Source organism: Telopea speciosissima, chromosome 11 (genome assembly GCF_018873765.1).
Source record: "Telopea speciosissima isolate NSW1024214 ecotype Mountain lineage chromosome 11, Tspe_v1, whole genome shotgun sequence".
NCBI classification, from domain to species: Eukaryota; Viridiplantae; Streptophyta; class Magnoliopsida; order Proteales; family Proteaceae; genus Telopea; species Telopea speciosissima.
The window spans coordinates 54607356-54630756 of NC_057926.1; the positions used below are offsets into that span (position 1 = coordinate 54607356).

Consider the following 23401-nt stretch of genomic DNA (forward strand, 5'->3'; position numbering starts at 1 on the left):
CATAACAGAGGTAAAGGGACTTCACACTTTCTCTACTTTGAGATTTATCTGTTGTGTGAGGTCTAATTTAGGCATTAAAGTTATTCCGCCGGTTCAGACCGGCACTCCTTAGCCACCTTTGCTCTTCTGTGCAGGACAACTAGGATCCAAGAGAGCTTGGTCAGATCTTGCTGTAACAGTCATCTTATTGGTATTGCTTTGCATCCAGGCCTCCTCCAATGCCTTGGTTCGTCTAAATGCCATGACAACTATGGTCTGCCCTTACATTGATAATGGATCAACCATTCTATTGGTATGTGTCCAATTCTTCCACAATAAAAATTAGAATTTTTCTCCTCTCAGGTTCCCTATCCAGTCAAGTTCGTAGGTTCCTCTCATAGGGAGGGCGAAAATGACAACCTCACCCCACCCGGGAAGTGTGTTTGGGCAGGGGGTGAGGTCGTCATTTCCGGTCCCCGATGAGAGGAACCTACGAACCTGACCGAACAAGGAACCTGAGAGGAGTTAAGTCCCAATAATTAGTCCTGAAAGAGACTATAAAAGAGCTTTAACGTCCCACATTTTTCATTTTTGGACAGCCAAATGGATTTCTTTCAATATATTTTTCTTCAGTGGAAGAATATATTTCTAGACAACCAAATGCGGCATTAAAGGGAAACAAAAAAAGATCTACCACGTGTTTCCACGTTCAACGATTAAATTATTTTCAGGAGAAATTAAAGAGTTTAATAATAACAAGGCTAATTGTTGTGGTCCATTGTTAATGCAAGGGTAGACCCATAATACGACCAGAATCTAGTTGTGATCTTATTACTAACACAGATTGATATATTAAATCATAAATTAATATACATAACCACTCCACATCTTGGCTAGTTATAATCCTTATCACTATCCTTCTCAGGCAAAACTGGAAGGTATGAAGAATTGAATCATTATAGTACCCCACCCCACCTTCACTCCAGAGAAAAATTGGGAAATTTGTAGATCATTAAGTATTGTAGAACTTCTCATAACTCACTAAGTTATTGTATGCCTATCAAGACATGTAATGAGGGGTAACCCCTTTTACTCTTAAAGGTAAGAACCTTTTACCCTTATCTGTTTTTTCTATCATGGTAATAACCCTTTCATGTATGTTCCAAGGACATTAACAACATTACTGACTCCCTACCAAGGAGGGTTCTATCTTTAGCGTGTACATATATCGGCCAAATTAAAGAGAGCCCGAAGAAAAGGGACTAAGGGCAAAAAAAAAAACTAATCTTATACCAATGTTAACAACTTTTTAAGCCCAAATGGAAGAGAATGCAATCCATTGAAATAAAATTTACAAAAAATTATTACAAAAAAAAAAAAAGGAAGTGCTTAAAAGGACCCACATTTTTTATTCTTGGATAACTAATCCACAATTTTTTATTTCAGCAAAAAAATATATTTCTAGACAACTAATGAGACATTGAAGAAAAAGAGGTTAATATTACAAATAATTGTAGCCTATTAATAGAAGGGCTGGATCCAATATTGTCAATGAAAAGTTGGGCCCATAATATAGACACAATCTATCTGTGATCTTATTATTCATACATTCGGCTAGCAACTTCCTATATTAAATCTTAAATAAATATACATAAGTATAACCACTCCACATCATGGGTAGCTAAATTCCTCACCATCAAATTTTTTTTTTTTTTGGTGCGAGACCCACAACCAGTTGGGGGCCCAATGGGCCTACTTATTGTTATACCATTACTATTATCTATTATTATTACTTAAGGAGAGTGGAGGATACGAGGGTCGACCACGCGATCATTCCCCGTACTTAAGCTAAACCTCCACTAGCTAGCTGGCGCCACGATGCTGGAAGCATATCCCCTCCTCAACATCATTCTCAAGCAAAACTTGAAGGTATGAAGAATTGTCATTACAATACCCAACCCCATCTTTCCGACTTCCCCCATTAGAAAAATGAAAATATAAAAAAGGGAAAAATAACGTTGATTGATTGTGTGGCTCCTATGTCCTAACAAAGCAGTACACAGAATTATCGCTCAGTCCTCCTAAAATAAAAAATCTCATTTGCGTCGATGGCCATGCACATGCTCTCATTGGCCCCATATTGGTGAGGGGCTACACGATCAAGTAGCAATCTCTTACCCAAGATAGAGACAGAGAGAGAGAAAGAGGTATGTGTACGTTGGAAAATTATCTCCTACGGTTCTCTGTTCGGTACAGTTCCCTAGGGCCTCTAATAAGAGGAGGTGGATCCTACCTGGACAGTGTGATCGAACAGGAGATAAGGTGATCATTTTTGCCTCCGATGAGAAGAATTGTAGGAACTATACCGAGTAGGGAACCGCAAATAATAAAGATCCGTATAAGAGAGATAGGAGGAGAAGCAACGTCTGTTAGTAACTCAGACACACTTTTCCCTTATATTATAGTACTAAAACAAAAATGATAGATTCATTAGATCATACTTTTTTTTTTTTTTTTGTCTATATATACGATAGAAAAAGAAAGTTCTCTTTTTTAAAGCCACAGCTCACTCTTTCTGATTAATTATTATTATTATTTTTTTTAATATTGACAAGTACACAACAGTACCCAAAAAGTTAGCCGACTTTTATAATTAATTCATATTGTTAAGCACTTTTTGCAACCAAATCTATCTGAATCCTTGACATTCAATTACAATACTTTCGATTATGACATTTCTTTGTCTTCTTTACAAATTATGAATGATGCTGTCATGAAGCTTCAACCACCTCTCTCTCTCTCTTTCTCTCTCTCGGAGGATGTTTGGTAAATAATGATGCACTTATGCTAGGGACTAATTGCTAATTGGGGGCAATCCCAAAGAGATCGCATCCATAATCCTACTTGTGTACTTATGCTAATTATGATTAGAGTATGCAGGTTTAATTGGCAAAACCCTATTCTATGGAAAGCACATAATTGCTTTACTTTATTGGTGTTGAGTGCGTCTTGTATTTTGTGGGTCCATATAATTATAATTAATTTGTATTCGTAATTAGGATAGTATTTGAGTCAATTACATATACAAGGATAAAGTTATAATTATATATATTGTTTTTGTGTCAAAAACCTTGATAATAAGCAAAGAAAAATATTTTGTGAGATAGAAAGTGATGTAAAGAGTTTTTTAAAAAATAGTAAAAAATATATTATTCTCTTAGATGGATGTGTGCAATCTTACTAAATCACCATAAATTCCTTGTATTGTGTGTGATTGTTTACTTGAATTCTTCCTCATAATTATGCATTTGTTCCAAAACAATCATCAAACCACCCCAACTGTAAAACAACATCCCTTCTTTTTTTCATGAGACTAAACGTGTAAATTAGGTTGGTTTTTGGTTTATAAGTTTGCTTTTGGTTCAAATCAAAATATTTTGAAACATAAATTGAAATGGCACTGGCTATTAATTGGTTTCAAAATTGATTAGTGATTGATTCATCGTAATCGTCTATAATACTTTAACCACTGTTTTGCGTTTTAGCGCCCTTTATATTATTTAGCATAACAAAATTACCCTCCCATACGTTATATAATATTCTATAGTTTCAAAATTATTTCTCCATTTCCCTCTACCTTATCTCTCCACTCTCTCTCTCTCTCTCTCTCTCTCTTTTGCACCTAATTTATCTCTCTCCTACATTCAGTTTTCCCTGTCTTGCACCTAATTTATATGACAATGGTTGCATCTTAAATTATTTATCACATCAATTTCAATAATAAAAAATAAGGAAAACAACGTTACTTGGTTTTGACCCTTGTGGCTCTTATGCCTAGACATAGAAGCATGCGGAAGTATTGCGTTACTCCCATGGAAATGCGAAAATCCTTCCCAGGTCGATGTTTGTACGCACATTTCCATTGGTCAGTGCACATGCAAGCTCTAGAGGCCCATGCAACGATCTCTTTCCCAAAAAATATATAGCCATCTTACATTTTGTCACTTGAAGAGTTGATTTAATCATTTTCACTATAGAATGATCTTACAGATTAAACATGTCCAATTTAACGGCCTCTTAGAACCACCTGAAACAGAAAGTATTGAAAGCACAACCTTAATTTCAAGGTTTTTGCATTACACAAATTTCAAAGTTCTTTGAGCAAGCGGGCATAGATACATGGGAGAGAGAATGTTGTTTGGTCACATGGCCCCTATACCAGTATGGGGGAAAATTGGAGGGCATGCCAAGCATCCAACATGGGGGTGGGGTGGTCATTTCATCATCTTGTGTCTTGGTGTAGAGGCATGCAACCAATCAACCTTTTTTTTTTCTTTCTATTATACATTTATTGTTATGGGGAAAGGGTTTCCTGGCCAGTTGCATGGCTACTGCTCTAACATGGGGGCAATGAGGGGGCATGCAGAGGCATCCAGTAGGATGGGTGTGGGTGCTGCGGTTATTTCACACATCCTTATGTGTGGGTGCAAGGGAATGCAAGCAGGCATCGGTTTTTTGTTCACTATTATTATAGGCCACATGCATATCTAATTAGTAAATGAATTTAAACACAAGTTCTTACAGGGGTTGGTTCAATATTAAGCCATACACGAATATAGGAAACTAGTGCAATGGATGCTCTCCTCTGTAGATATACTCCACCACATGGTGCCTGCTACAACAGGATCGGGAAGGGATAGAATCTACCCATCTAGTTGCCAATGCCTCGGTACAGGAAATGAATTTAGCGAACAGTCCAACATTTCAATTTAAATTAAATGCGAGAAAAATGGATCAAGCCTGAATGAATCCATGGCAAGTAATTATTATAGAAGCAAGTTTCCTGGCATTAAAGCATGATCGCATATAGGATGAGAACATCCATAAAAATTATTTGATCTCAACAGGTCTAAACGCTTTTAAAACTGATATAGATAGATACATAAATTCAGCATTTTAAACATATGGATGTACCAAGTGTATGCTGAAAACTGCTACTAATCATAATTTATTTAAATAACCACTCGACTGGAGTTCGACCCTAAGCTAAGGACTCAAGAACACACACCAACTTCTTTCATTATCACCTTATTCACCACTACATGCATCTATCCAATTTTCCTGACAAAGAAATTACTTCTTCTTGGCAATGAACACTCCCCACACCTGCTCACCAGATGCAACCCGTATCAGCTTTGCCTTCCAGCCATCAACAATTTCATTGTAGTCTTCCTGAAGAATATTTGTAAATCAGTAAGTGATATGAGCAAATAACAATTACAGAAGACCAAAATGAAAGAACAACGCACCTCAGAAAAGTCTTGGATGAATGCCTCTCTGTCCTTCTCAACAACATTCAGTTCCCTCTGTAAGACCTTCATGAACTGAAGAAACAGAAGGAAACATAATTCTGTTAGTTTTCTAAAGAAAAAATTGCATTAATGAAATTTTTTTATTTAATTTTTTTTTTTTTTGGGGGGGGGTGTAGGGGGGCTTTTGTTTGTCTCTGTCAAAATCATTTTATCATAACCTGAGCATTACGATCCTCGGCAATAACCTCATCAAAACCAGCCTCCTTAAGCATCTGCAAAGACACAAATTGGAATGGGCGACTGAGCAATATAAGAGATAACAAAACAAATGAAGCTAAGCAGTGAAATTATCAGAGGTGATTGTACCTGGCCATATGCCTCTACATCATGCAGATCATATCCTCGCTGCTTAATATACTCTGCAAATTCCGTTGATGGAGTTCCAACTTTCTTGCAATAATCACTGATAAGAACTTTACCTCCTGGCTTCAACCACTTGGCAAATTTTTTGAATAAAGCAGGCTTGTCCTGGAAATACAACATAAAATTCACTGAAATTTTGAAACTTCCTTGTATCCCAGTGAGTAAATGTCTCAAACTTCTTGAAATGTTAATGCAAAATATTGGCCGGGAGGGAGGGGGGATTGGTAAAACATAACATGCTCTTGTTAAACAACATTTCTATGCCATTAAATATAACACAATGCCAAATATTCTTCAACTACAATTCTATTACATGGAATGCAAATTAATGATTCAAGAATAGTAAGATGCTTCCACCACAACTTTCAGGTAATCGACAAACAAGGGAGAATCCAGTGGATAAGGGACTTTACTGGTATGTGGAGAAGGGTATCACGGCTGTAGATCACATCAAACGTGTTATCAGGAAATGTTTTCTTGGTGCAATCAGCAACCTCAAATTCGACTGAACATTTACGTCCAATGGCACGTTCAAGAGCAAAGGAAACCATGTTTATTGAGAGATCAATGCCAAGAACATCAACATCAAAGTTCTCGGCCATGTAAAAGTCACCTCCCCCAATGCCACAACCCACATCAAGTACTTTCTGACCAGGTTTAAGCTTAAGCTTCGCTATGAAATCCTTCGTTGTTTCTGCACAAATATGGTAGGATACTGAGCATTAAGAAACTGACCTGAAGTTCTTAATACAAAATTAAAAAATCCACAAAGAGTTTATAGCCAATAAATGGTATTGTTCACACCAAAATAAAACATTGAACAGGATATTTTACTTGTAGTGACCATTAATACATCAAACAACATTTAAACTCTACTGAAAAACAATATATACATGACTCTCTATGTTTTGCATAAGAAAATCAGATCCGTGAATTAGTAATCGAATTCTTTAAGCACCATATCCATGAAATGAATGCACCACAACGAACCAGTGCTACCGCTAACAAGAGACAAGATTAGTGAAAGTTGACTCTTGTAGGTGTTGAAAGGACAGAGGGAAGAGAAAAATAGCTAGTTGAAGTGAGGAGATCTGACATGAAGGCAGGTAAAAAAAGCTCTTACTGAATCTTTCTCTCTCCCCCCCCCCCCCCCACCCAAAAAAAAAAAAAAAGACTCAAAGAGTAAAGATTAGCTAAATATTAGTTTCTACCTTCTTAATCGTCCACTGCTAAAGCAATAAATCAATGAAAATTATGCTTGTTATAATGTTGAATAAAGAGGATAAAAGAATGCAGATGAGTACAGGATTTTGGTTTAATTGTCTTATCAAAAAAGAAGGAAAAGGTTTGTTTACATACCAAGCCCCCCTGTGCTCACAAAACCTTCACCAAATACACGTTCATAACGCAATATGCCACTACATTTATACTGGACAGTATCCAAGAACCGTTGGAATCCCTTATCCTCATGTGAGTTCATCTTTTGCCATATCCAGCAAATCTGCATTATACAGCAACCATATTAGCTAAACTTTCTACTGGTTGGGTCTCACTGAGATGCATAAAGGAAAGAATTTCTGAGGAATACCCAAATACATACCTGGTTTTGGTTCTTTTTATTTCTTACATAAGCTCCAATGCACTTGCAGCCAATAAGAGAGAGTTCAAAAGAGTTCCCAGGGCCATCATCCATGTGGCATTCTTTAAAAACCTGCATTGGAGCTCAAGATAGAGGATAAAATTATATCTCAGCAAATAAATTGTTTTCTACAGCCAATGAGTTACCAACTTTCTCCAAAATTTCTCATGAAAAGCAGTTATAACAAAAACTGTAAAATGGCTCAACAAGCCATGGTTCTGTGATAAAATTTCATAACTTCAAACAGGAAAAGGCAACTGAAAAAATAGATAGATAGTGACTTGGAAAATATTCACCTTTGTATAGTATCTTGGTTCACGGTAGTGAGTTGGGTTGTTTTTTCGCTTACTGTCTCCAGATTGATGAAAACATGATTCTCTAAAGAAAATATACCCACCAACCTTCAACCATTTGACCATTCTTTCAGCTAAATTTTCAACCTGGAAGCCAATGAAAACAATTAATTGGACATCTATAAACCTCGTAAAACTTTAATTTATGAGATAACATATCTTATTGCATTATATATGGGTTCTGATGAATTTTAATGGATGTAACTGTTGAGGGACAATCCAGCACGCAGAGAAAAGCTGAAACTTGAGTCTCCTTAATTGCCTACCAATTTCAAAGTAAATCCAGATGCAATACTAAAGAAAACATTTCAAAGTAAATCCAGATGAAATACTAAAGAAAATGAAAACTAAAGGTAAAACAAAAATAGAAAACAAAGAAAAAATACAAAAAAGGAAACAAAGGAAGTAGAATGACCTGTGCAGATTGAAAGTGTTCGTTTCACCTTTGGTTTATATCTAATTAATCTCATCCATAGTTTTAAGCTCAAAACTTTAGCTTTGTAACCATCCCGGTCAGAAATTGACCCACAGCAAGCAATGCATGGGATTTTATTGATTCTTGTGAGATGCTTTAATAAAAAATAAAAAAAAGGTGATATCGTTCCCAACAATTAACCAAAGTTGGATTAAAACTTTCAGATGCATACTCAATTTGGAGGTCAATGCAAGCATTAGAGATTTAAACGCGAAAATTATATTTTTAGGTTGGTCAACAAAAGGGGGTGGAGAGTCAGAAAACAAACAAAAGAGGCAAAAAGGGAGATTACCTCTTTGTCTGAGAGATACATGAGAAGCCAGTTTGAGAATATCAAGTCCACAGAATCTGGAGCAATTTTCAGGTCTGGAGATGTTACATCAGCACACATAAACTTGACATTCTTAAAATGTCCATTGACACTTTGATTCTGCAAGTTCCCAAATTGAAAAGAAAATATTCAGATCTGTGGATATTCCAGTATGAAATTTGTTTGCTTCCATATTTATTTGCAGTTCTTTACCCAAAAAAATATATATTTATTTGCAGTTTCTAAGTTTACCTTTTTTATGACACTTTCAATGAAGTCCATAGCTAGAACCTGACCAGCTTCCTTTGCCAATTCACCAGTGAATCGACCAATACCTGCTCCTAGCTCCAAAACATTTTTCCCCTTAAAAGGTGGAAGTAGGGAAAGAACCTGTTCGCAAACAGAAGAGATTAACTACAGGAAGTTGCACGATAAGATATCAACCAAGAGGTTGATTACGAAACAAAACTAATTCTCTCTGTTTGTAACTTGGAAAGATAATGACAGATGCAGTGCAGCAGGGGACACAAAAGTTTAAAGGCAAAGCAAGAAGAGGACATCCATTTGAGTACGAAATTGAAACAGAAAAACAGACAACTCACCCAACTTAACACTTCAGAGTAATCAGAAACATCATAACATTAATGGCTAGAATGATTAAGGAGATCCATAATCCACTAACTATTTTAAAGATATTCGACATTGTATGCAATGTGAAGATATGTCTACATTTCAAAATAGCTTATTAACATTCTTCACTTAGGAGTTCATAATGAATGAGTCTGACCAATAAATGCCGATCCCATGGTTGATAATTGCAATTGTTTAACGTATAATTGGTGAACTAAACTTGTTAAGTGCATGTCCCTGGTCCCCTTGGTCATGAATTTTCAGAATCATTGATCCAATCACTGCAATAAAGTGGATCATGTACAATAGGGAGCAAAAACATAATAGTGTCAGAAGAAATACCACAGAATTTGACTTCTCATGTGTTGTTTTCTTCTTTTATTAACCATCATTGCAGTTGTATCATATCATGAATTGTTTTCCTCTTCTAACAAACTTAATTAATGGGGATATATAAACCATCTCTATCAAGTGATAAAGAGGGCATTGATGTAACACAAATGCATAAGACCATCTATTAAAAACAATCACATTGAATACAGACAAGATATCCTGGTTGAGGAAAGCAACATATCAGTACATGAAACAGAGGAATGAAATGCATCATTGATTCTTCACTCATTTATTTGTTTTCAAGTGTGGTTTGCACATGAAATGAAACCAATAACCTAGCAAACAATGGTAATCTCCTCTACCATAGGAGGCCCCTGGAGGGAGAGCACATAAAATTGAATAATGTAATATAAGTAATCAGTCCCATCATGGGCTTGAGACATAACCGAGAAGCGAGAACAAGTTTGTTCAATGAAATAACTATGAGCAACTCATGCATTTGAGCACAAAAACCATACCAACAGTAAAGCGACAGGATGTTAGTAAATAGATTGAAGCATACATTATACAGGACATTCACTCGATGAAAGCAGAGCTACAAAGCAATAATTCAAAATGTACAAAAGTAACAGCAGTGAACTTGAGAAAGATCAATCGGGATTGTAACTACATTACTGCTTATGCGATCTATCATAATATCCCTCACATGATTCAAGAAGATCAGAACAATAAAATTCAATATATATACTACACACCTCATTGATCATGATCACAAAATCGTAAATCTCTGAGTACGAAAACAAACAGAATTGTAAGAGAACAAGTGGAAGGAGGTAAAACCAAAGCTGCGGATGATGACTTTCTTTCTCTAATAAATTTAGATTAGAGAGAGAAAGAAGAACAATTACCTCAGGCCTCTCTTCTTTGTCAAGATCAGAAGCTTTGGAGTCGAGCATCATAGCTTCCACAGTTAAGTCAGTAGAGTGCTCCACCCAGTAGCTCTTCTGAATCTCACGTTCTTCCCCGACTAAACAATAAGAAAACGAAGACAAGATACAATTGCATTGGATTAGAAATGTAAACGAGCTCCGTTACATCGATATCTCCTTGAAGAAAAGAGTTTCAATGAGAGAGCATACCTTGAGCAGCCATGGCTATCAGTTGGTTTTTTTTTTCAGATCTGAGTTTGATCGAAATTTTGATCGAAATAAGGTGAAGAAGAGCGAAATTTGCTAACAACCTTCAACGGCAATGCGAGACCTCGAAAAGCTCCTGGATCTTCGGTTATTCAGTCGCCCTTTCTGCTGCATCCCCAACACTCTCTCTTTCGCTATCCTTCTGGCTCCTCCTCTTGCAGCCTGAGACACACAGGCCCTTCCTTTGCTTTTGCGCCTCTTTCGGTTTCTGGTCCGTTCTGGTTTTATAATAAAACTAGGGAATCAGGAGAATCTTAATCAACGAAAGGGCTTAACTAAGCGGAGAATCGGTCGCGTCGTATCAAGACAAATTATATTCGGACACGTCATCTTTCAGAATCTCGTGGCGATTTCTGTACCAGCCGCATTTATTGGATCTTAGTTCATTGTCACAAGACTAGTAGCTAATTAATCTCCACCGTTTGATCCAATCAAGGGTCCAAAATGGACATTGGGAAGAGCTTAAAAGGAAATCTTCGGCGGTTGCATAATTTTTTGGGGCCACCCACCTGAGGCTCACTAGGGCCAGAAGCTCCCGGTTTGTGCGTGGCGCGGGAATTTCTGATATCTCCTGTCTCCAAAAAAAAAAAAAAAAAAAGAAGAAAAAGAAAAGAAGATGAAGGTTTCGGCTGGAACCGACCGTGTAAATTCATAGTTGTGAAGGTTAAAAATCAGAGACACATGGGGCATAGGAAATGGGAAATGGGAAATGGGAAATGGGAAATGTGATCATACAAGATATTTCTTTACAAAAAAAAAAAAAAAAGACAAAATAAGATAATATTGGTTGCAAAATATTAAACTCACATGCATGGCCAATAATTGTGATGGCACCAAATTTATTTAATTTTTTTGGTTGGTGGAAAAAACCCAAACCCCCCTATGGAGGTGGCGTGGGGGTAGGGGAGGGGGAATTTTTTGGGAAAAATATCTCCTGCCATTCTTGACGGGTACAATTTCTTTAGTGCCCTGTAATAAGAGAGGGTGGACCCCACTTAGATAGAGTGTTCAGTCAAGGGTGGAATGGTCATTTTGCCCCCTCTCCCTTGTTAGGGAACCACATGAACTGTATCAGACAGGGAACCACAGGTAGGGATGTAAACGGATCGGATTCGGCTCGGATAGTGCTATATCCGCATCCGATTAGCTTTCGGACTGATTCAGATAGTGCTAAATAGATACGAACATGAATCGGATATTTTATCCGTTTACATGTAAATATAGCTTTTCGGATAGCTATAGCCTATCCGTATCCGTATCTGATTAGCTTTCTGACGGATTCGGATAGTGCTAAACGGATACGAACACGGATACAGATCGGATATTTTATCCGTTTACATGTAAATATAGCTTTTCGGATAGTTATAGCCTATCCGTTTAGCTTTCGGATGGATTCGGATAGTGCTAAACGGATATGGAAACAGATTTTGGCTATTCATTTACATCCCTAACCGCAGGTGATAAAGATCCAATTTTTTGAGATCATTATTGGCAAAACTATTCCACAATATGATAGAGATTTTCCAAATAGATGATAGCTCATATGGGTGTAAGTTTGGCCTTGTCAGCCCGAGCCCGAACAGGGTTTGAGCTGGATTTTTCAACCCTCAGGGTAAGTTACGGTTGAAATTTTCAGGCCCTGGGTCAGGGTCGAGCTAGGCCAGGGTTGAGGCCTTAGGCTAAGCCCAGCCCGGCACGGCACAGCCCTGTGTTAGGTTATGCTTTATAATTTATTGTTTATCTTTTGTAATTTTTTTTAGTCTAATTATCTATTGGTTTATCCAAAAAAAAAAAGGTAATTTATCTATTGAACAAAAATATTTATAGTTTTAATATTGGGTTAAGTTTTTTAATCGAAAGAAAAATCTAATAGTCAATTAAGTATGAAACAAACCAAAATCACATGTGTCTCATTATTTTTTAATGTATAGGACGACGTAAATGTCAAAAAAGCAAGGCAAGTCAAGGCCAAGCAAGCCCTAGAAAAAATCAAGGCCAACCCGCACTGAACAGGGTCAATCGAGTCTAACAAGGTTGGGCTTGGGTTGAGCTAAGAGGACTCTAGGTTAAGCTAAGGTTTTAAAAAACCTGCCCCAACCCGATCTGGTTTCACCCCTAGTAACTCATTTCGAAATAGAATGGAAATTACATTGGTCGACCACTTGCATGCTTAAAGCAAAACAAAAAAATAAATAAAGGGTAAGAAATTGTTGCCCGGTAGCGTTGCTCTTTTACCAGCATGAGGGCTAATGAGAGAACATACAATGACATCAACATGGATTAGATTTCTGATTTCATGGAGGACGGATGATAATTTCGTGTGTTCCTATGTTTGAGCGCAAGGACCATGCAACCAGACAATATTCTTTTTCCTAAAACAAAATCAACTTTCAACATCATGATATCTTTGACAACAATGAATTCTCCACAAGAGGCTTTTAAGCGTGAAACAGAAGAGTTACGATCAAGTGATCAACTACCCACAGGGGAGAAGTGGGGACAAACTTCTGGGGTGGGATTCACCTCTAGGGTGTGGGACATATGCCCCATGGAGAATTCAGATCTGTTTCCACCGTCCCCAAGTAGGGAGTAGATCTGGACTCTAAAAAGAGAATTACTTGACAAGAACCTTGCAATAAAAATAAAAAAACAATACCCTCTGTCAGTCTAGCACGACGAGCAATTTATGAGAGCATGGCCAATCTGATAGCAAGGACCTACCCTACAATAATCGGTATCACAATTAGATGATCAGTAGCAATCAACTTGAGACACCTCATTGGGTCCAAGATACAACATCTGATCCCCATGGCGTTGGACAGTATGAAACAATCTCATTGCCACTGGACCCCATGTAACTGCAGGGATTCCCAAGCAGAAGAATTTTCCATGTGTCGATTGATAATCAAGCTCTAGAAAGAGGAATTAATGGTGATCCTGGAGGGTAGTTGGAGATGTTTTTTTCATTTTAATTTTTCCATCCCCTTATCCTACAATTAGTTGGCTCCTTGAAGGTACACTATTATTTCCTTGATAAACAAGGACAAAAATTTATGAGCCAAAGAGGGTACGATGGCATTTTTTATTTATCAGTCTCTTCCTTACAAAATTTTTGTCGCTTTCAATTCTGACATCGTTCAATACCCCTTCAATCCTTCACATGGGAGCTGAAATGACCACTTACCCACGCATCTCATTGGTACCCTCTACCTAAAAAAACATCTCATGCTAATGTATTTGGGTGAATCTATTTCAAAGATAAAATTTTAACTCTAAATAAATAAGGAATGTACCTCAAAGTTGGATAAAATAAAAAAATTAAAACGTGTTATATACTTTGGGAGAGGGTTGGGTATGTTGCCAGCTTTCGGAAAGCTAGCGGCATACACCAATCGTGGGGTTAGATAAAGAAGGCCAAAGAGGCCTTTTCCAATAGGGGAGGAGATAGGATGACCCATGTTGAACACCTTATCTGCGATCCAGTCTTTTCCCATATATTTTATACTCTTGTGTCACTTCATTTCGTAGTTTGGAATTGAAAATTTATTCTTATCAAAATTTTTTTTTTTTGTTGAAAATTTAGCAATGAAATAGAAATGTAGTAATCTTCATATAGAGATTGACCCATGTACCATACATAATATTTACCATGTAGGGTAAAATTTTATGTACAAGCTAAACACCAAACATAATATTTACCCTCATCTGTTTTGTCATATCAAGGTAAATAAGGATAAAGTTAGAAATATCAAAATCTTAAACAAAATGTCATAAGGGCAAAGTTAGAAACAATATAGCAAGAGAGATGCAAGGTACTCAAACAAACCTAACTAATAAGGGCAAAGTTAGTATAAATGCTGTCTTTGTAGCTCATCAGCTATTGGCTAGGTTAGGTGATAGTAATATATCCTGTCCTGAACTTATGAAGTAATATGTAATAATGTAGAGTCTTTTTAAAATATATTTAATATCACCCTAACACAAAAAAAAAAAAAAAAAAAGGATAAATTATACTTAGGTACATAATATTTAGAGAAAGTATGCCTCAGGTATCTCACAATTGATATATCATGTTAGGAGTACTGATCTTTTTTTCATATATTTAATTTTGCTCATACCACCACCTCTTGAAATTTCTTCAGATGAACGGGGAGGTGGTTTGACGAAAGAAAAGGATATATATATAAAGGTAAATGTGTCAACTGATTTGTATGGTTTAGTTTCGGTTTGTTACTAGGCCAACCCAAAACCAAGCTGTTAAGAAAATTTGGGTTATAATTCGGTTTCTTATTGGTTTATAATTGGACTACTGACAAGTACTATCCAGTTTTCAGTTTTACTTGTATAAATAAGGAACTCAATGGGAAAATTATTATTACTTTTTTTTTGGGGGGGGTTTCGATTTCTTATCAGTTTACTATTGGACTAGTCTTTTTATCAGGTTCCATTCTCTTTTTCGGTTTCAACCAGTCTAATTTGGTTTCAATTTCTACTAGTTCCATAAAACCTCAACCCCAAACTAAATTAATATGGGCTAAAGCGATCAGTTTTGATTGGTCAAACCGATTTGGACTGAATTTTGATTCCTTTATATTTAAGTTTATTTGATTTGATTTATTTTTTTCTCCCTTGTTTCTCTCTCTTTCCCTCTCTACAGGTGAGTGTTGCGGCCAATCTACCAAAGAAGGAGAGGGAAAAAGTATCGTCAAACATAATTAATATGTATAGGTAAAATTAGAAATATGAAAAAAATGTTAGATACCTTAAATAAAATATTTTGGAAACCTGATGTACCTCAAACTTAATATATCAAAAGTGGAGGTATATTAGAAGGAATTTCTGTAAATGTTATATATCCTAGGTGTAAATGTGTAATTAATCAAAAAAATTAATTAATTAATATTCATTTGGTTTTTATTTTTTCAATTATATTTTAGGGTATTTTAAGTTGACTTGAAAGTCTTAAAATCACTCCAAACCAAACATTCACGTTGGGAGTTTGAATGTTTGATACATCCACCCCTCCCGCTGCCAAACTTGACCAATGAAAGTTTGATGAAGGAATTGGATTCATCGAAAGAGGCAAAGCAAATCTGAATCCTCGCTCTCTTCCCGAGTCAAAAAAAGGAAACAGAGGCAGAGAAAATTAGCTCTTATCTGTCGTTTGGGCCAGCCTTTTTTTTGAAGGCGGTGAGAATAGCCAAACACTACTTCAAAATGTATGTGGACACAACGCTCGAAACAATAATAATACAACTACTTAGTTTTTTGGTAATAAAATAATACAACTACAAGGTCCGCCATCCAATCAACCAAATTAGAAAAAGGTCCACGATCCAAAGCGTTGCCCCGTTGCATGTGAAAGTTCGTTTGGTTGTACACAAATAATCATTTTCGAAAAAGGAAATATCTTTGATATTCTGAACTTAAAAAATATTGGCCAAAAGGTAGCAGTGCTTGAGCACTGCCATTCTAAAATAGTACTAGCAATGTGACATTTAATATCAGCCATTGATCTTCATCAAGGTTAATCCTAATCATTGATTGCTTTATAAGCCTTTAACCTATTACTTTCTGTTACAATGGCAACGGGTTAACTCATCTTCTATCAAATGTGAAGGAGCGAAGTGGAGATGGTGTGCAGAGGCGGGTCAGAGATGAAACAAATAGAAGACACAAGAGGATGGCGCTGAGTTCTTCTCATCTTCATCAACATGGGCAACGGAGACGATGACTCCCATTCGACCTTCTAATTAAACCCCAAAATTGTGAAAAGAAACCATTAAATTCTTTTGATTAAACCTCAAAATTTTGGAAAGAAACCATTAAATTCTTCTAAGATTAAAGCCCAAATTTTCCGATGGAGTTTGAGTTCTTAATATCACTTCTAATTTCAATTTCCGAATTTCCGAGAGAGAGAGTTGAAGAGTGGAGATATGGATCATGGAAGAAAGAGAGAAACGTTACCATGAGAGAGAGAGAGAGAGAGAGAGAGAGAGAGAAAGAAGTGAAGAGTTTTTCTCTGATCGATCCAAATCTAACCTAAGTAATTTTTCCTAATCTTTACTCTTCACGAGACACTACAAATTCCGGCGACGTTGCCGGTAGTGCAAGACCAAAAGGAAATCGAAGAGAGAGTGCAGACTTGAGGGCGAGAGAGAAAGTAGAAGAAGACGAAGGGAGGGTGGAGAATGATACACACTCGCTTCTCTCTCTCTGTTCCCCAATTGATGCCCTAATTTGCTTTAAATTAATCGTTGGAAAAGTACACCAGGACTTTGATTGTGTTGGAGATGTCTTCACTCAGGTTGCGATGGAACCCAAGGAAAAGAGGGTTACTGCTTGGGTTCCTTGATAGGGATGGTCAGAGGTTGTGCTTGGGTCAGTCGATGACGCTATGGCAACATTGCTGTTTTGATATGAGATTGGGAAGCCGACGACCTATGTCAATATTGCAGGGGTGCAGCGGGATGGGAGGTTGCAGTAGCGGAGGGTTTTATTCATTGCAGCAACGGAGGTGTGTAGCAGAGCCTTCAACTAGCACCACCTTCATTCTGCTTTGACCTGCACACCTTTGCGAGAGAGAGAGAGAGAGAGAGAGAGAGAGTCTCACCGTAACAGCCGGTTATAGGTTAATGGTAGAAAAGCAATGGATGGCTAGATTAATCTATAGTCATCAACGATTAAGATTAATATATAAATAGCAGCGCTCGCAAAGCTCAAGCGCTGCTACCACTCACCCAAAAATATTAGTATGAACCGGGACGGCCCAATAAGCATCCAACGGTTGGGCTGCTTGGACGTATTGATTGAGCACATGTTGGGATGTGAGCCAACCAGCTTAACTATTGGATGCTTTATTAGACACTCATTGAGAGATCTTCTCATTGGAGAGGATTTGGATCTGATTTTTCATTAGTTTCAGCGACATATCATGTCACAAGGTACATTGACAAACAATCAATCTAGTAGAAAATTGTTGGGTGGAAAAGATAAGCACATCATCCATGAGTGATTTAAAATCATAAAATATCACCACATTCTATTATAATGATTTACCCACTTTTAATCATTTGTAATCGAAATAGATCACCCTATCTTAGGCCAAAACTAAGAGCCCGATTGGTAACGATTCTGTTTCAGAAATGTTGTTTTTAACCTTTTATCATTTTTTCTGTTTTTGTTTTGAATACACGTTTTCGGTCTCTAAAATGGTAAAAAAAAAACATCTGTAGAACTGTTTGGTAAAATCTATTCTGAAACATTTTTTATCAAAATAATTAATTATTAGAAAAATACCATTAATTGATTGACTTACTTAAAATTAACAGGAAACATCCACCATGAACATGAATGGCACACCAAAATTACTGACAATATCGTCAATACCATCTCACACTAAATTTAAACCTAATGCCAAAAAAAATAAAATAAAATAAAAAATAAAAAATCATGCATATTTAGAACAATAGTAGTTCAAAACCTCAATAAACACAGATTTCCATAGTATATTTGAAACATATGAATGCCATCAATCTTCATTCTTGTTTAAGTCTAATTTGATCATTGTATTGAGAACGTTTTTCAACATCTTTGTATGATCCTCTAACTCTTTAATTGCACATTCCAGATATCTTTTCATATAATATGATGAAGGAGAAGAAAACATAGATGTCGATGTTTCCGAACATGGTGAAGTAGGCAGAGTATGTATTATGGAAGAGCCAGACGTTGCCTTATCTATCCATGCGAACATATCATAGCTACAGTTGTTAGCCTGTGGGACAATTAAACATAATTGTCTTACTTAAATATATATATATAATAAAAAAATAATGAAGTCTACTGGTTAAGAAGGAGAATAAATATTATCCCATTGGATTGAGAATAACACCAAAAACATCGTCCATTGTTCGGAATTATTTTCGCAGTTTTAACCTTACATTGTTCCTACTCCACAATTACATAATCTCAGTTCGTCAATGCACATGAAAAAATCACAGTCGCCTAGATTATTTATTTCTAATCATTCTTGGGATTTATGTTAAAAAAACTTCAATTCAAATAAAAAATTTATTAAACATTATTTTACAAAGCAAGGTGGTCATGTAACAACAACAACTACAAAAACTTATCATCCTCCAACTAACCTCATCCAAACTCAAAATGGCTTTGGAGATGATTTGGTATTCCCTTCTTGGACTACATGAATAAAAAACCCACAAGTCACTTAAATTTGGATGGTTAGTGAAGAAGTTACATATATGGTTTAGGGTTAGGTTTAGAAAACAAAAGTCCAAGGATAAGGTAATATTAGTAAATTAATGTCAGTTTATGAAGATTCTCAAATATTTGTTAATCTCCAGAGTAGGCCGGGGTAATCTCAAATTAATTTCAATTAATGATCCATATGATCTAGTGTATCATGAGGTTGAGCTTGATTATTCCAAGCGTGTAAAGCTAACTGGTAAGGAATTGCCAGGTTTTATAATTTGATCAAAAGGGTTGTCTTAAGAAATATTAATTAATTTGAGGTTTAGATGTTCTTGGATATCCTCTACTCAACTACCAATGAATGTTGTAAAAGATATACCTAAACCCAACAGGAGCATTTTGGTCTGAAAACCCTTGCCTGGGATTAGCATTTCTCTGATTCCATAACATGGTAACATATATGGATCACACTCTTACCCAGATAATCATACCAGTGTTTCTAATTTTTAATTTTTTTTTTGATAAGAAAAAGAAGATTAGCAAAGCTTTTTGATGGACTAAAGATCCATCCCTCCATTTTTCTCCCATATATATAATTCCATAACAAATCCTAGAAACTTTTAAGAAGTTATCAAACAACATAAATCCAAAGAATGATCAGAAAGCAAGAAAATTTTCTTTGCCAAAAATTGAATCACAATACAACATAGATTTATTAGCAAGCCCTTGAGCAGGAATAAGGACCCAAAAAATATTCAAACAGGGGACGATCTCTACAGAGCATGAAAATCATAAAATTATTTATGCCTAAAACCCAAGTAGGTGAAGGTATCGACTCTTCAATGAGCAAAAATGTCCTATTAGCAAGCCCTTGAGCAAGAATAAGTACCCAAAACAAATCAAACCTGGGACGATCTCTACAGAGCATGAAAATCATAAAATTAAGAGTAAACATCTTGTACACCCCTTGAGGTTTGTCCTGTTGTCATGCTCCGCAATTTTTGAAACTTTACTTACAGATCTATAAACCTCATGGTGTGGGTTAGGTGTTAGTTTAATAACGTAAAAGTCCAAAATAACCTTTCCACCTAAACACTCCAATTTTTTATTTTTTATTTTTTTATAATTTTTTTAACCCACGATTTGGTGGGACCCACTAATATCTCATCTTCTTCGTCATCTCCTTCTGCTAACACCAACCAAGTGAACCAATCGTAAACAGTAATATGCTGATTCAAAAACTTGACCCACCGTGTCCCAAACGCCAAACGCATTTCAATCTTAAACCATCAACTTCCCACAAAATCCACTCAATTAATCGATTAACCATGAGCAAATTTTCGCTATCAGCGTAAAACCCACCGACATAGAGAAACGCTTGGTGATTCAGACGAAATCTACACCCTTCAAGCATGACTCCACGAGTTCAGCCTGATCGATAACCTTCTTCTCTTTCCCTTTTTTTATTATTTTTTATATATATTCAATGATGAATCCCTCCCATTTTTTATTTCAATCTTTATGATTCTTTCTAAACCTTTTCATAATTTTAACTTTTTATTCACTATTCCCTGTAACTTGCATCTCTAACGTTTTTCATTTTTCCCATTTCGTTGTTTGAAATCGAACTAGGGGAGTGGGATTGCAGGGAAGGGAAGAGGCAGGTACAGGAGAGTGAGGAAAGGGTGGTGGGGCGGCGTTGTGGGAGAAACAGAGGTCTGGCTGAGTGGATTTGCAGGGTAGCAAAGGGGGGAAGGGCGGTGGGGCAAGGGTGTGTGCTGGAGAAAAACGAAGAAGATGAAGACGTAGAGAATAAAAGATTGAAAAAATATGTAAAATGTTCATTTTTCTAAGCATTCGTGGGTCCCACTTTATTGTGGATTTAAAAAGGAAAAAAAAAAAGAGATAAGGGTATTTTGGCCATTTATAGATTTATGGCATGCTAACATCATCAGTTAACCTGCTCACTCTAACGGAATGTGTATTCCGTCAATCCCATGGGTCTGGAAGTAAAGTTTAAAAAATCGTGAGGTCTTCATGACAATAGGACAAACCTTAGGGGGTATACAAGATGTTTATAACTAACCGGGATGTACATGACAATAGGACAAACCTCAGGGGATGTTCAAGATGTTTACAAGACATAACTTTGTCTACGGGGTACTTTGCCTCATAGTTTTCAATGTTTTGAGAAGTGTTCTAAGTCTCTTGTCATTGTAGATTGAGTACACCTGACTGTGTTCCAACATGACCCGGTAAGTGAATTCAACAATTACCAGAAGGGCCTACAAGACTGTTTCATCTTGGAGTTTGATTTATGTTTCTCGATTTGCGCCATGGGTGTCTACAGTCTTAAGGATAGTGACCAATGGCACGACTTAAACATGATTGTGGAAAGGGTTAGAGCAAAACTCTCTTCTTGGAAAGCAAACTTTCTCTCCTTTGCTGGAAGAAGAGTTATTATACAATCTGTCCTTGCTTCAACCCCTTCTTATCTCCTGTCTAGTTTCCTTTTTCCACAAAAAACTTGCAATGATCTGGATTCCATTTATCTTCATTTTTGGAACAATGACTAGTCCTCTCGTGGGAAATGCCACTTAATCGATTGGGATACTGTCTGCAAACTTGTGAAGGATGGTGGCCTGGGGATTAGAAAGTCCTCCGTCCACAATCGGGCTCTTATTATGAAACTTGGTTGGAGACTCCTCTCTGAACCCTCTAGTCCTTGGACAAAGGTCCTCAAGGCTAAATACTTCCCCAAATCTTCTGTTTTTGACCCCAAAACTTTGATCAAAAGGGGTTCTTGGACTTGGAATAGCATTGTTATGGTTCTTCCAACCCTTAAATGTTTGGTCCATCTCGTCATTGGGGATGGTAAAACAACCTCTTGGCTGCATGATCCTTGGATTCCATCTCCCACAGGTACGTTCTCAACACCTGATAGCCATACCATTTTAAATTTACCTTTGTAGCTGATTTTATGACGAATATGCACTGGGATCGTGTTAAATTACAATCTTGTTTTCTTCCTTCAACTGTGCTTAACATTCTTAGGATTAATATCTCCCCAACTGAAGATATTTGGTGATGTTCTCTTACAAAGAATGGTCAATTCACTACCAAGATGGTAGCTTCTTACATCACCAATCCTGCCGCCTTGCCGCCATCTGTTTTCCAAGTGGTGGAAGTTTTTTTGGGGTCTTAATAGCCATCATCTTTTTAAAATGTTCTTTTGGCGTGTCTTACATGCAGGACTCTCTGTCAGAGCCTCTATTTCAAAATGGCTGCCAGTCGACCCTACATGTGTTTTCTGTGGTACTAATGATAAATCCATCTGGCATATTTCCTATCATGTGATTGGACTAAGCGTGTTTGGACTTCTGGTCCTCTTGGATTCAGAACTGAGCATCTAACCGCCCCCATCTCTCATCCACCTGTGTGCTTGTTTGCTTAATTCTTCTACTATTGATAAATAGTCTTCTATTTGGGTTTTATCTATTTTTATTATTACCTGTTACTTCATTTGGGATGTAAGAAACAAAGTTAATTATTATGAGAGGATCATGGGCTGATCCCCTTCTCATTATTAAGAATGTACTTAAATGGACTGCTGATATGGATATTAGACCCCTGACAATGACAACTCCCACTATGGATCCTCTGCCATATGCTTCAGATCCTTTATCTTTGTATTTCCCTACTAACTCTGTTTTGAAATCACATGGTTTTTTGGTCGTAGGAATTTTTGAACCCGCTCTTAATTTAGCACAGTGGATCTTTAAACTTTTGATAGATGGGCAACATTTTCTAACAGTTGCAGGTGATATTCTAACACAGGACTTAAGAGAGGCTGAACTTTTTGGTCTTTTACAAGACTGGGAAAGGGCAAAGCAGGAGCGGATCAATATCACACATGTTTGGCTTTGCAACAAGGAACTCTATCAACTATTGAGTTTTCCTAATACCAAACCTATCCCCTGGAACCTTCTAAATACTTTTTTGATCTTGGCTGATGCTACTACAAACTTCTCAGATATAGCCTTTCACGACTGTACAGATATGAAAGGCACTGTAGATACCCCGCTGTACTTTCTTCGCTAATTTTTAATAGATCGTTTCTTTTTCATAAAAAAAAAAAACAAATAAGGTTTTTGTTGCAATAGACGAGTTTGTGATTGGTGGTGAACACTACTACACTGCATTAATTCCAAATTGGTACATTTTAGGAGAGATAAGTCTGTCTCATATTATCATTGTTCTATGCATGTTTACTGGGTCTTGCTTTTTTGCTTGTTCTTCTAGTTTGCCATGGGGAAATAATTGATTATTTACCTTACATGTCCAAACAGGTATTCCTCAGGAGATCTCTATTATATATTTTGGACAGAACAAATTGAGAATCTTTAAAGGTTTAAAAAGAAAATGTCACAACAACGCTCTTGGTAGAGATGGTGTTGTACATAAATTCTGTACACTGACAGACATGTTTATTATGTATAGAACAGAACTAAACATACCTTCCTAGAAAAGAAGGAAA

At 36.7% G+C, this 23401-nt stretch overlaps 1 protein-coding gene across 2 annotated transcripts; it reads right to left on the reverse strand.

Annotated features, from left to right (window-relative positions):
• Positions 1 to 4959: 4959 nt before the first annotated feature.
• On the reverse strand, positions 4960 to 10855 carry LOC122646212 (phosphomethylethanolamine N-methyltransferase-like). 2 transcript variants are annotated; one of them, XM_043839714.1, is made up of 12 exons: positions 10594 to 10855; positions 10363 to 10481; positions 8744 to 8881; positions 8474 to 8611; positions 7650 to 7793; positions 7315 to 7425; positions 7074 to 7215; positions 6131 to 6408; positions 5658 to 5822; positions 5510 to 5563; positions 5289 to 5363; positions 4960 to 5211 (listed from the first exon to the last, which is right to left on the reverse strand). In XM_043839714.1, exons 1-12 carry the CDS (start codon positions 10604 to 10606, stop codon positions 5113 to 5115), a joined length of 1476 nt encoding a protein of 491 aa, XP_043695649.1. In that variant the 5' UTR covers positions 10607 to 10855; the 3' UTR covers positions 4960 to 5112. The 2 variants fall into 2 exon arrangements, with proteins under 2 accessions (XP_043695649.1, XP_043695648.1); XM_043839713.1 differs by having other exon boundaries at positions 5658 to 5819; positions 6128 to 6408.
• Positions 10856 to 23401: the final 12546 nt, after the last annotated feature.